General features: G+C 43.1%; 1 protein-coding gene across 3 annotated transcripts in view; it reads left to right on the forward strand.

Annotated features, from left to right (window-relative positions):
• Positions 1–12093, forward strand: part of Lmtk2 (lemur tail kinase 2) — an 89849-nt gene that overhangs the window by 57919 nt on the left and 19837 nt on the right. For all 3 annotated transcript variants that reach the window (XM_004840467.3, XM_087195876.1, XM_004840468.3), the window contains one exon: positions 10662–10746. In XM_004840467.3, coding sequence (XP_004840524.2) covers positions 10662–10746 — 85 coding nt within the window. The remainder of the gene's footprint in view (positions 1–10661; positions 10747–12093) is intronic.

Here is a 12093-nt window from a genome sequence, read left to right on the forward strand (position 1 = left end):
ATCAGCAACATAAAGTTTTAAAAAACAGTTGGAAATTGTCTCCAAAGCCCAAGTACCTGTCTACTTAGTGTATTTTAAAACTGGCAAAGATGTCAGAGCAAACTGTATTTTCCTATGTGTTTCCTCAAGTTAAAGTTTTACTTAATTTGGAATTTTGTAGACTTTAAAACAAATAAAGATGATAAATTAAGTCACATGGTTTGGATTTTATTCAAGTAGAAAAACTCAAGGTAAAGAAAATCCTAGAAACCACAGCTGTTTCATATTGTTTTAAATAGTAGCTGTATTTTATATAAAATTTTATGTAGGGCAACATTTTGTGTTTTAAGTTCTTTTTTGGGTGGGTAGCCTTCCTGTTTTCAAGTTAGTATTTGGGATAGTTCCTGGTTGACTCAGGGGGGCACTTCCTGTGTTAGTTGAAATAGAACAGCCCAGCTGTCCAACCCAAAGTTGTTGCTACGTTGGAATCTGCTCTAGTACATCGCCCAGTTAGATTTTGTTTTATGTAAGACTTAAGAGCCTTTGCTGGATCTCAGACGGCCTGCATTTCTGGGGTGGCAGGCAGGGCACTCAGGAAGCCCATGCCTCCATAGGTGGCCTGGGGCCCAGGACGCCGTCCCTGTCTGAGGCATCCTGAGTAGTGAGGTGCCATCAGGTCACAGTGGTGGGCATAGTGCAGAGGGCTTTGGTGAGTGGCAGGTGCTACTCTGTGTAGCTGGGGACCCATGGTGGCAAACTTCAGGAGGTCCTGGATGATGCTAATGCCCAGGATTTGCCCACTGTTACAGTTAACATTACTTCCTGCTGAGAACACCAAGGTCACTAAATTTCCAGCACCGAGTGTCAGGTAACCAAGTGTTACAGGGACGTGATAAATAACCCCATTGTGTCAGGTATCATTTTACCTTATATTTCTTACAGATATACCGAGGTGTCCCTGATGGTAAATCTTAGGAAGTCTGTTCCTCTGTGCTGCATTTCTGGCCTGGGTGAAACACTGAAACAGTGGGTGAATTATAAGGGTTTTTCCTTAATTTGTGTAGTTGTTGAATCTTTAAACTTGTAAAAATTCCAGTAACACTTATTTAACAACTGGTCTTTAAGGAAAAATTCATACATTATGATAAATGGATTTTGTACCAGGTATGGTGGCGGTGCCTCTAACCCCAGCACTCTTGGAAACTGAGGCAGTAAGATCACAGTTCAAGCCCAGCCAGACAATTAGTGAGGCTCTTATCTTAGAATTTTAAAAAAGGGATGAGAGTGTAGCTCATTGCAACGGCCCTGGGTTCAAACCACCACCACCACCAAAAAAAAGTAAATGCACATGATTTTGCTTTTAGTTCATTTGATTAAGTCAAAGCCTCAGATAGTGCATAGCATACAGTGGTACTAAATGAAGGGGAAAAAAAACTAGAATTCTAACATCATTTTGCTTTCATGATGGAAACAGACTTTGGAGACTTGAGTGGTGTGGCCTCCCACAGCACTGCACGAGTGGGTGAGAAACAAGGGACCCAGCAGGCAGAGCCTCTAGTCTCCTAGGGGGATGGTGACGCCAGTGCGAGTTCTTCAGGTTACCAGGGTATCAGTGAAATGCTGGAGCCCTAGTGCAGAGTTGATGACTGCTGGAAAGGAAGGAGTAGAGAGATGTTGATGAGTGAGGCTGGGCCTCCCCTTAGTTTGAGAGTTAGACTTTTCTTGCTTCTTTTGCATTTTATTTGATATTGTTAAAGGCATTGTAAAGATATTTAGTTAAAAACATTGATTCTGTAAGTATTAATTGAACTTTTATATCGCCTACAGAGTTCAGTGATAGATAAGGTCAGAGACAAGGAAATAAATTTTAAAACAAAGCAAAATTCTCAGCTAACGCTTCAGTATAAGAGTAAAACTACCCGTCCCAAGATCTGCAAAATATTCTGTGAATACTTAACAGAATTACTCTCAGAGAGGGAGGACCCTGTGAGTCCCAGTGTGTACAGTTACTGACCCCCTTTTACAGAACCAGAATCCCGAGGCTCAGAGTGGTGAGGGGTTTGTCTTTCTCAGACACTAACTCCATAAGTAATTTGAATCCAGGCTCAGCAACGAATGTGCTCAGTGGTCCAGGAGGAGAGGTAACTGCTGTCTGGTGAAACCCAGACAGGTTTTCTGAAGGAAGTGGTATTTTAGTGACCCTTGAAAAATGGCCATGGATTGGAGGATGGAGGAGATGAGGAAGGTGCTGGAGAAGGAAGTAGCAAGATGCAGGGTGGAGGCAGGAGGAAAAGAGTTCAAGGAGACAGCAGATAGTCTGCTTTCATGGGAACAGAAAGTGCACAGTAGAACCCGTGGAGGAGGAGAGTAGACAAGTGGCTGGAGCTAGATTCTAGAGACTCCCAGGACAGAGCCTTTGGGCATTATCTGCAGGCAGGGGTGTGGCACATCTGGAACCTTGTGCACATGCACGTGTGTGTGTGTGTGTGTGTGTGTGTGTGTGTGTGTGTGTGTGTGTTGATCTTTGCAGTAGTTTGGGATGCTTTGGAAAGAGAAGACAGTACAGTACTGGCAAGAAAACCAAGTAGGAATTCATAAGTGGTGGCTCTCTGTGATTGTTTTCTTATTTTCCCTTCTACATGGAAAATTTGTTGAAGGCCGAGATCTGATCTTTACTTTTGTGTCTCTTATGATGTGTTTCACGTAGAAGTAAGGAAAACCACCAAAGGAAAGGACCAATTTAAATGTAGTTGAAATCCAAGAAGAAACAGAAAACTCTATCAGGTGACTATACAGGAAAGGTGATTAAAGAGCATTCATTAAAAACATGCCGGGCCCATGAGGTTTCATGGTTAACTTCTTTCCAACCTTGAAAGAAATAATAGAATGTATTTAAGCCATTCCAGACCATCAAGATGATAGAAGTTTTATCACTCATAATAAGTTCAGCAGAAGTCAGCATAATAAGAAAATTCCAGGCAATTCTCATTAATGAATATAGACAAGCACTAGCAAATTACACCCAGAAATGTGTGAAAAAAACCCAAATACAGCTTTTAGGAATTTGAGGGTAGTTTCATATCATAAAATATGTCTGCATACTTATTCTGTTGACAGAATCAAAGAAGAAAAACACATCATTAGATTGCTGAAATATTGTTTGGTATAATTCAGCCAATTTCATAGTTTAGTCTCTGATAGGAAAAAAGGAACAACTTCAGTATCATAAGGATTGTTTACTAAAACTCAGCAGGAAATACAATTCTAAATGGCAAAATAATTAAGCCTTGCCAGTTACGTTCCAAATCAGCTAGCGATGCAGTTTTCTGTTCATTTTCAACATTTCTTCAGAGGCACTAGTGAATATAAACACAAACTGGGAAAATACCAGCTTTAAACTAATTAAGATTTACTGACTGATTCTGCATGCCAGCTGCTGCTGTGATTGCTGTATGTACCTTAACTCATTTTACCTCTCCAGCAATTTGAGAGACAGGTGCCATTCTTTTCCTCTGTCACAGATGGGGTCACAGGCAATGTCCTAACTGTCACACAGGCCACACAGCTGGGAGCTGGCAGAGTTGGGGGTAAACCCAGACCCTTTGGCTCCAGAGTCCAAATACTTACCCACTGAACTGCACTAAAACATTTAGAGAGGGAAAGAATGTCATCTTTCTTTATTGGGATATGATCTTGTATGTGAGAAAACCAAGAAACTAGTTTCTTTTAAATATTAGGATGAATTAAAGAGCATTAGTTATGACTTGTTATAAATATACAAAAATCAGCCATACTGGGCACAGTGGCACGCGTTGTAATCCCAGCTACTTGGGAGGCTGAGACAAGAGGATCACAAGTTTGAGGCCAGCCTGGGCAATTTTGTGAAACCCTGTCTCAAAAGTAGAATTTTTAAAAGGGTGGGAATATAGGCCAGGGATAAAATACTGGATCAACCTCCAGTACCACCAAAAAAACAAAAAGAATTTTTTTCTGTACATAAAAACGGGTGAAAACTATTCTATTCTCAATAATGCTAAAATTATAAATTATCTGGGAGTAAATTATGTGCAGAAGACAGGACTGAAGAAAAGTGACATCCTGTTGAAGGATATAAAATTACATGTGGCCAAATGAAAAGATATGTCCTGATTTATAGTAGGGAAAAAAATTAAAGAATTCCAGTTAGAATTCTAATAGAGGTTCTCTTTTTGATGAGAGCAGGAAGAGGTGGGATGAAATCCTTAGCTTCATACAGAAGAATATGTTTGTAGAAGAGCCATGAAGTGTGAACCATAGGGGCAATCAGGAGTTCTGGTTTACAGATAAAAAATTCAATATGGTTTTCAAGAAATAGATTAAGAAACAGTACATAGACAAAATGAACATATGACGAAAATGATGTTTCAGCAAAGTGCAAATTATTTATCAATTTCTGGCACACTTTTCTTTTCTTTTCTTTTTTGGTACTGGGGATCGAACTTGGATCCCTGCACTTGTGAGGCAGGCGGCAGAACCACTGAGCTGAATCCCCAGCCCTCTGGCACAGTTTTCTAAGGAAAAAATAGGACCGCTATGTTATCCCATATATAAAAATGAAACTATAGTAATGAAATGTGTTATTGACAGAATTGTGGGAGATTATATATAGCACAGGGATGAGTGAGACCTTCTCAATTAAGACAGGAAACCCAGGAGTTATGACTGACAATTGAAACACTTTGTGTAGTAACATATCATAAAAAAGCCAGTAGATAGCAGAGTTGGGAAGACCTGTCTGCAGTGTAGGTAGCAGCTAAAGAGCTGATACAACTGGGACTAAACAAAGGAACAGCCACATCTGTTGCTGGTAGGAATAAAGAGAAAGGGTTTTCCCTGTATTGCTTATAAATTATCACAAAAACACACATTCCCTTTATTCCCATGCCTAGACTGAGTTCTATAGAAATTATAAGCACATCTACACTAGGCAATGCTAGATGGCTGTTCCAGAGAACGATTTAGAACTGCTAGAGTTAGAGGGACTTCCATGTTGTGATACTGTTAACAAACAGGGATACAGAAGTAGGCATTATTGTTATGGCTGTCTAGATATCTCCCCAAAGCCTCATGCAGTCTGAGGTGGGGCTTTTTCAGGGGTGGCTGGATCTGGAGTGTGTGATTGATTCATGTTGCAATGCTAGGCTTAAGGGTGAGTGATTCTTAGTCCACTGATTGGTTTGGCACCACCCTAATCCCAGTAGCCTGGATGCAATATAAGGGACGGAAAGAGGCTTGTCAGGTCCCATCTTGCTTTGCTACCTTCTCCCCGCCATGAACTGTTTCTCCTCTGCCATGCCCCTCTGCCACACCACCCTACCTAGGAGCCAGCCACTATGGACTGAAACCTCTACAAACTGTGAGCTAAATAAACTTTCCCCCTTTAACTTTGGGTGTCAGGTATTTTGGTCTCAGCAATGAGAGAAGAGTAAGACAGTAATGTATGTTTTTGTAAGGCAAATGCTCCTCAGTACGCTTATTTGTATGCTTGTGTGCATGTGCCTGCCATGAGAAGAAATACAGAAAGATTATATTTTATTAGTACATAGGAACTAGAAGAGTGTAGAGGAAGGAGGATAATTTTTTTAAAGGTTTCTTTAAAAAGCAACATTTTTGTGACCCAGTTAATGCAGAATGGGTGTAGGTGTGCATTAGAGGGTCAGGAAGGACAGGGCTCTGGACAGGGGAGCAGGGGAGGGGACTGATAACGTCGTGTGTTCAGGGAGAAGTGTGCTGTGGACATGTGTGTGCAACATAGAAGAAAATGTAAGGCGAATGCAGACCAGAGGCAGGTAACCATCTCGGGGTTATTACTTCTGTTTAAAGTCATGTGTTAAGCAAGGTGTACTGACAACACCTCTAATCTGAGCACTGCAGGGACTGATCCTGGAGGACTATGAGTTAGAGCCCAGCCTGGTCTCCACAGGGAGTTTAAGGCCAGCCTAGACTGCATAGAGAAACACTGTCTCAGGGGGGAAAAAAGTATGTTGTTGTAAACCACTAAATGCTCCATCTTTTTAGGTGAGCCGGGCCCCCAGGGGAAAATTACTGTTCTGGGATCTGTAATAAAGTGCTGGCTGCCTTTTTAACCACCACTGTAGCCGCTGATTAAAATTTGCATCCATGAAACTTGCTGGCCTCCTTTGATCTGATCTGATGTGGCCTTCTAGTCTAGACTGGGATTTTGGGAGGAGCTTGTCTCATAGGTGGTCCCTTTGGTGAGAAGAATAGCATTGTGCCCAGCCTCCTACCCCTTACAGACCAGTCTGAGTGCATTCTTCTCTCCTGCCCCAAGCCTGCTGCATTTTCTTTTAACAGCCCCAAGTGATTCAGATGTGCCCTGAAAGTAAGAACTGTGATGCCAATGAGTGAACCACCTTGTCCTGGAAGGTGGCAGCTCGGCTTAGCTCATTTTGGTTCTAGACACCGTCTAGGCCAGGAACCTATGACATGCAAGCCATAGCGGGCTATTTGTATGATTGAAAGCTCAAAAAGGTTTATCATCACTGGTCTGGGCAATCCTGCAGGACCCTTATGTTAGGTCAGAGTCTCCCTCAAGTTCAGCCTCCTTATCAGCTTCAGCTGCACACCTCCAGGCTCCATCTCTGGGCCAGGTGTGGAAAGTGGCCCTGAGCAGAACAAGGGATCATGGAGCTTACTTCTGGTATTCCCCTTCTTTGGGGCCAGAACTCTGGGCAGGTAGGTGTCCAGGACCTGGAAGCTGCTGCCTTATATATTGCATCTAGCTTTGCAATCAGGTACTGTGGGACACTAAGGTGAAAGCCGTGTAGTCCTGACTTCCTAGCTCATTCTCAGCTCTGCCCAGCCAGGGAGAGAACCCACATGGGAGGCCTTATCCTGTTCTGTACCAGCCCTCAAACCTCCACCAGCAGTGAGGTGCATTCCTCGGGGTCTAGTCTGAATTTCACAGTGGAAGAATTCTGGCTACCCAGAGCCCATGGGTTCTAGACATGCAGTAAGTGCTCAGCAAATGTACTTTTATTGGACCAAGTAAGCAGGGTGAAAGCTGCCAGACGTTCGGAAGGTCCCTGTGCCTCACCGGAATACTCTCGGCATAACCTCCTGCTGCATCACATCGTGGTGGGACCCTCTCCAGAACCGTGCTGTGTGCACCTTCCATTAAAGTGGCCAGTGCACTCTCATCTGCTTTACCAGTGCATTAAGCCTCCTTGCTGGGTCCTTCTGAGCTTATTTCTTGTACCAAGTAGGGATCCTCTCGCTGGAAGTGCTATTGTCAAGATTAAACAAGACAAGGTATGCCAAGCCTAGAAGAGGGTTCAGTAACTCCGGTGTTTGGCTTCCTGTTGTTACTCCCTTTACCAAGAGCAGAAGGGTGAGCTGTTTTGGAAATGGCTTTTGCCACCATGAGCTGTTTCCATCAGAAAATCCCTTTGAAGACGGATGTAGGGCTGGGGATTTATTTAGCTCAGTGGTGCCGGGCCTGCCTGGCAAGCTCAAAGTCCTGAGTTCGATCCCCGGTACAAAAAAACCCAACAAAGTCACGAAGATGGATGTAGTTGGTGTGAGTTAAAAACAAGTGAAAATTCTCCTGAGCAGTATTTCCGGGAACCTGGACACTGGCAACCTCCTGCTCCCCGTGTCCAGCCCCCTCTTGCAGCCCCTCTCGTCACCAACAGCTGCGCGACCCACTGCAAGTGCTGCCAAATAAAGCAGCCAGCCAGTGCCCACTGAGCTTGCACGGCTGCGTCACTAGACCTGTTTGTCGACTTGAAAAATGTGCTGGCTGTGTGTTTGTGTTTCCTGGTGGGGCGGGGAGCTGCCTTTGACGTCAGGTACCCGTGTGGCGGCACCTTGTGTTTTCCTGTTCTGTAGCTTTGCACCTTACTGGGCTTCAGGGAGCACTTATTATTGCCAGTCTTGAGCTGAATTATATCATTTCCTTAAGTTTGGATAGCATGTAACAGTTCAGCAGTGAGGTTTTGTTGGTTTGTTTGTTTTTTGGTACTGGGGATTGAACTCGGGTCCTTCCGCTTGCAAGGCAGGAGGCAGAACCACTGAGCTGAATCCCTGGGCCAGCATGTAACATTTCAAAGTATCCCGTGTACGTTTTAATTTACCTTGTGACAACCATGCAAGTTATCTATTTCTCCAGACCCCTGTTGCCCTTTTGAGAAAACAAGGCTTGGCGTCACAGTCCTGGCTACAGCCAGCTTCAGGCTTCCTGATACCCAGTGCTCTTCCCACTGTGCTGGATGTAGGTGGGGAGCAGGTTTGTGAATCTTCCCCAGTCAGGCCCACTGTTTTTCCCCCAATTCTTCTGGTTCCAGGTACTGAGAAGTGTTCCTTCTTGATCCAGGAATGTCAGGTGAATTGCATGCAGACTTTTTGTCTGAAAATCAGAGCCAAAGGCCTCCTATGTATGATTGTTTCTCTACCTCCTTCCTCTTCCTTCCTCCCTCTCCCTCCTTGTCTCCTTCTCTCTCTCTCTCTCTCTCTCTCTCTCTCTCTCTCTCTCTCTCTCTCTCTCTCTCCTATCCCCAGCCCTTTTTACTTATTTTGAGATAGGATCTTATTGAGTTGTCTACTCTGTGCTCAAAGTTTTGATCCTCCTGCCTCACCCTTCAGAGTGCTGGGATTGCAGGGATGCACCGCCACATCTTTTATTCAGCCTTCACATTTACTGTGTCAGAGACCTACACTGGACATTTGTCGGGAAACAGGAAGAGGGGCAAGCTGTTGTCCAGGCCCTGAATGGCCCTGAGCTCTTCCTCAGCGCCCAGCTGAAGGAGACGGCTGTGCCCATGTTGGGATGCATTTAGTTCCTGTTTTAGGAGGGAAATTTTGGAAAGGGTTAGTAGGATCCTTAATAGAGACTCACTCCAGAGTTGCTCAGGAACCAGGCTCTGTTGTCAGAACCCACAGTACCTCCGGTTGCAGTTGGTCCCAAGGATGAAGCAGCCTTTTTGTTGCATTTTTGTTTTTCTGCTCTTGAACGGAATGGTGTGTTACTCCTCCTTTCCTCCCTTCCTTCCTATCCTTCATTCCAAAGAGTAGGGCCCAATTTCTTTCTTCACATTGGAAGATTCTATATTGTTAGAATGGAATCAAAGATGTCCTAGGGTTTTCCCCAAATACTTCCCCAAGCCAGAAGGCTGCTAGATGGAGCACCATGAAAATTGTCACTTATAAACAGAGTGTAGAAAGCAGTTGAACCTAACTAACTTGAAATTCAAGTCAGCAAGTTTACAAGGCCTTGCCACAGCCATTGGCCATGTCCTTGGTGGTCATCCATCGCAAAAGCGGGACAGTGCCTACCTTGCTGGCCTTGTGACCCCTGCAAAGTTACTTCAAGCCTCTGTGCCTTGGTTCCCTTATTTATTAATGGGGAAAATAATAGTGCCCACCTCATGAGCTTGTTGTGAAGATTCCATGCTTAGAGGAAATGTGCTGTGATTGGAGAAATGGCCTCATGTAAAGGAAGTGCTTTGTAAATATTAGCCACTATTCCATAATTGAATCACTGAATCACTGAATTGAGTCAATGAATAATTATTTCAATGCTAGCTGTTGCTGTCATCTGCATTTTGATTACTTTTCAAATGTGAGCTTTGGAAATGAGAATCTGAAAATGAGAATTTAATAGTTTTGGTTTGGGGTCTTTTACAATCCTATAAAAATATTTTAAAATTTTAAGACTATAAAAGTTCAGTTTTTGATTAATTGATGTTTTAAAATGATACATTAAGGTATACTTTAATTTAGTGGCTTTTTATTCATGTGTCATTGATAATTAAGGAAATTATTATTCTTTATTAAGCCAAAACCCAGAAATTTTTTTTTTTTTTTTTTTTTTTTTTTGTACCAGGGATCAAACTCGGGACCTTGCGCTTTGCCAGGCAGGCAGTGGAACCACTGGGCCAAAACCCAGAAATTTTAACCTGTTGACTATATGGAAAATTCCTTTTAAAAAAGTAGTTTTTACTTGTCAAAATATGTTTTTGAAAATGAACTTGTTCTTTATGTAAGTAAATTATTTTACATACGTCTTGAAACTATGTTCTTTACCTCCCTTGAATTTGGAAGAGATGAACGATTTGGAAAGGGCTTGATTATAATACTTAACCTATCTATGAAAAATGAGGGGGAAATGAGACTTTTTTTTTTTTTGGTACCGGGCATCGAACTCGGGTCCTTGCGCTTCCGCAGCAGGCGGTGAAACCACTGAGCTAAATCCCTGGCCCTGAGACATTTTTAATAATGTAGAATATTTAGGATGCTCAAAGTGATCACTTTATTAATCTTATAATAAATAGGCTATTGCTAGGCTCAAGTAATAAAAGTTGTTAAATGATTTCAATTTAGCTGTTTTTAGTACTCTTTCCCAGTCATTTCTTAAAATACTAGGAAACAAGCCAGAAATCTGGTTTTAGTGCAGAATGTGGTTTAGAGTCAGTATCTAGCGTTAACATTTATGTTATTTGCCAAAAAATGTGATCATCCCCATTAAGTAATTGGGAATATAGTACCTAATCTTTTTTTCTGTGAGAATTTAAAACATGAACTGGTTAAGGAGAGAGCACAGAACACCACTCGTACTTCTAGAGAAGCCTTTGGTCAGGGCCCTTTGTTGACTTCCCTTGTTTTTGTGTTCTTGCTCTTTGCAGTGATTTAGCCCTGCGGAATTGTTTCCTCACCTCTGACTTAAATGTCAAAGTGGGCGATTACGGAATTGGTTTCAGCAGGTATAAGGTAAGCCCAAGGTTTAAACACTGTCTCCTTAATGTGCTAATTTCAGTCCTTAAGTTGTACCACAACTTCATTTTCGGAAGCGAGGGTAAGAGTCTTAGGCATGGTGCCTCTCTGCAGCAGGATTGTTTGCTCTTCTTAATGGTAGTATTGGCTTCTGGTGCATGGTTTGTCTAATAAATTAGTGGCTGTGCTCTGAGGTTTTGTGACAGGTTTCCAGATGCTTTAAGAGGATTTGTACTCAGTGTAATTGATGCAGTCTGGCAGTGCATCATAAATTTCAAAATGAGCATATAGACAACAATACTTAAATTACCTATATAATAAGATAACACGTCATGTAGAATTTCTCCACTATGTGGCCAGTAAAATTGTGGCTCAAATTCAGTAAGCTTGGGGTTTAGGTTTTTAACTCTGTCATAAATATACCCCTAAAAAAGAGCAGATAAGTAGGTGAGATTTCACGCATGTGCATGTGTGCGTGTGTGTGCACATGTGTGTGTGTGTTCCAGCTGAATGAGGGGACACAGAGTTAGATTGTGCAGCTCCGTGTGTGCCAGCAGGAGGCCTCACACAAGCCACCTGACCTTCATTTTCTTTTTCTTTTTCGATTTTGGTACCGGGGATCAAACTCGGGACTTTGCACTTGCGCGGCAAGCGCCAGAACCACTGAGCTAAATCCCCAGCCCGCCCCTGACGTTCATTTTCTAAGCAGCAGAATAAGGATAATATCTGTTCTATCTTACTGAATGCTTGTGAGGGCCAGAGGGACAGTGTCTTCAAAATACATTATGTAAGTGCAAGCTGGCTCTTCATCTGTGTGGCAGCTCTAGTGTCCTGAGCACTTGTTATCCACCAGTCACTGTGAAGTAGTTGCCAGGTTATCGTTTAATCCCCATCACGAAGGAGGTAGGTTTGTGTGATCCTCATTTTATAGACAAGGAGAAAGGCCTCTCGCCTCTGTGGCCTGCCTGGAGTCCCATCACTGATAACTGAGAGGATGAAGACTGAATGGCCCAGTCTCTGTTTATTCAGTGCTGGGGATTGAACCTACAGCCTTTGCGCTAAGCCATATCCCCAAGTCCCCTTCCTTTTTTTTTTTTTTAATTTGGGGCAGGGTCTCAATATATCACCAAGTTACCCGGGCTGTGTTCTAACTTGTGATCCTCCTGCCTCCACCTCCAGAGTGGTGGGATTACAAGCATGCACCCACACACTCCTGCCTGAGGTCTTGCACATCAGTGGCACACCCCTCCTCAGTGCAGAGGGCCCGGCATGTGCGAAAGGTGTCTTGCTGAGACCACTTGATTGCACAGAGGCAGCATACCTTCCTCTTCCGGGCAGGGTGAC

Source organism: Heterocephalus glaber, unplaced genomic scaffold, assembly GCF_053883595.1.
Source record: "Heterocephalus glaber isolate CG9 unplaced genomic scaffold, H.glaber_assembly_v1.0 deba00001610, whole genome shotgun sequence".
NCBI classification, from domain to species: domain Eukaryota; kingdom Metazoa; phylum Chordata; class Mammalia; order Rodentia; family Bathyergidae; genus Heterocephalus; species Heterocephalus glaber.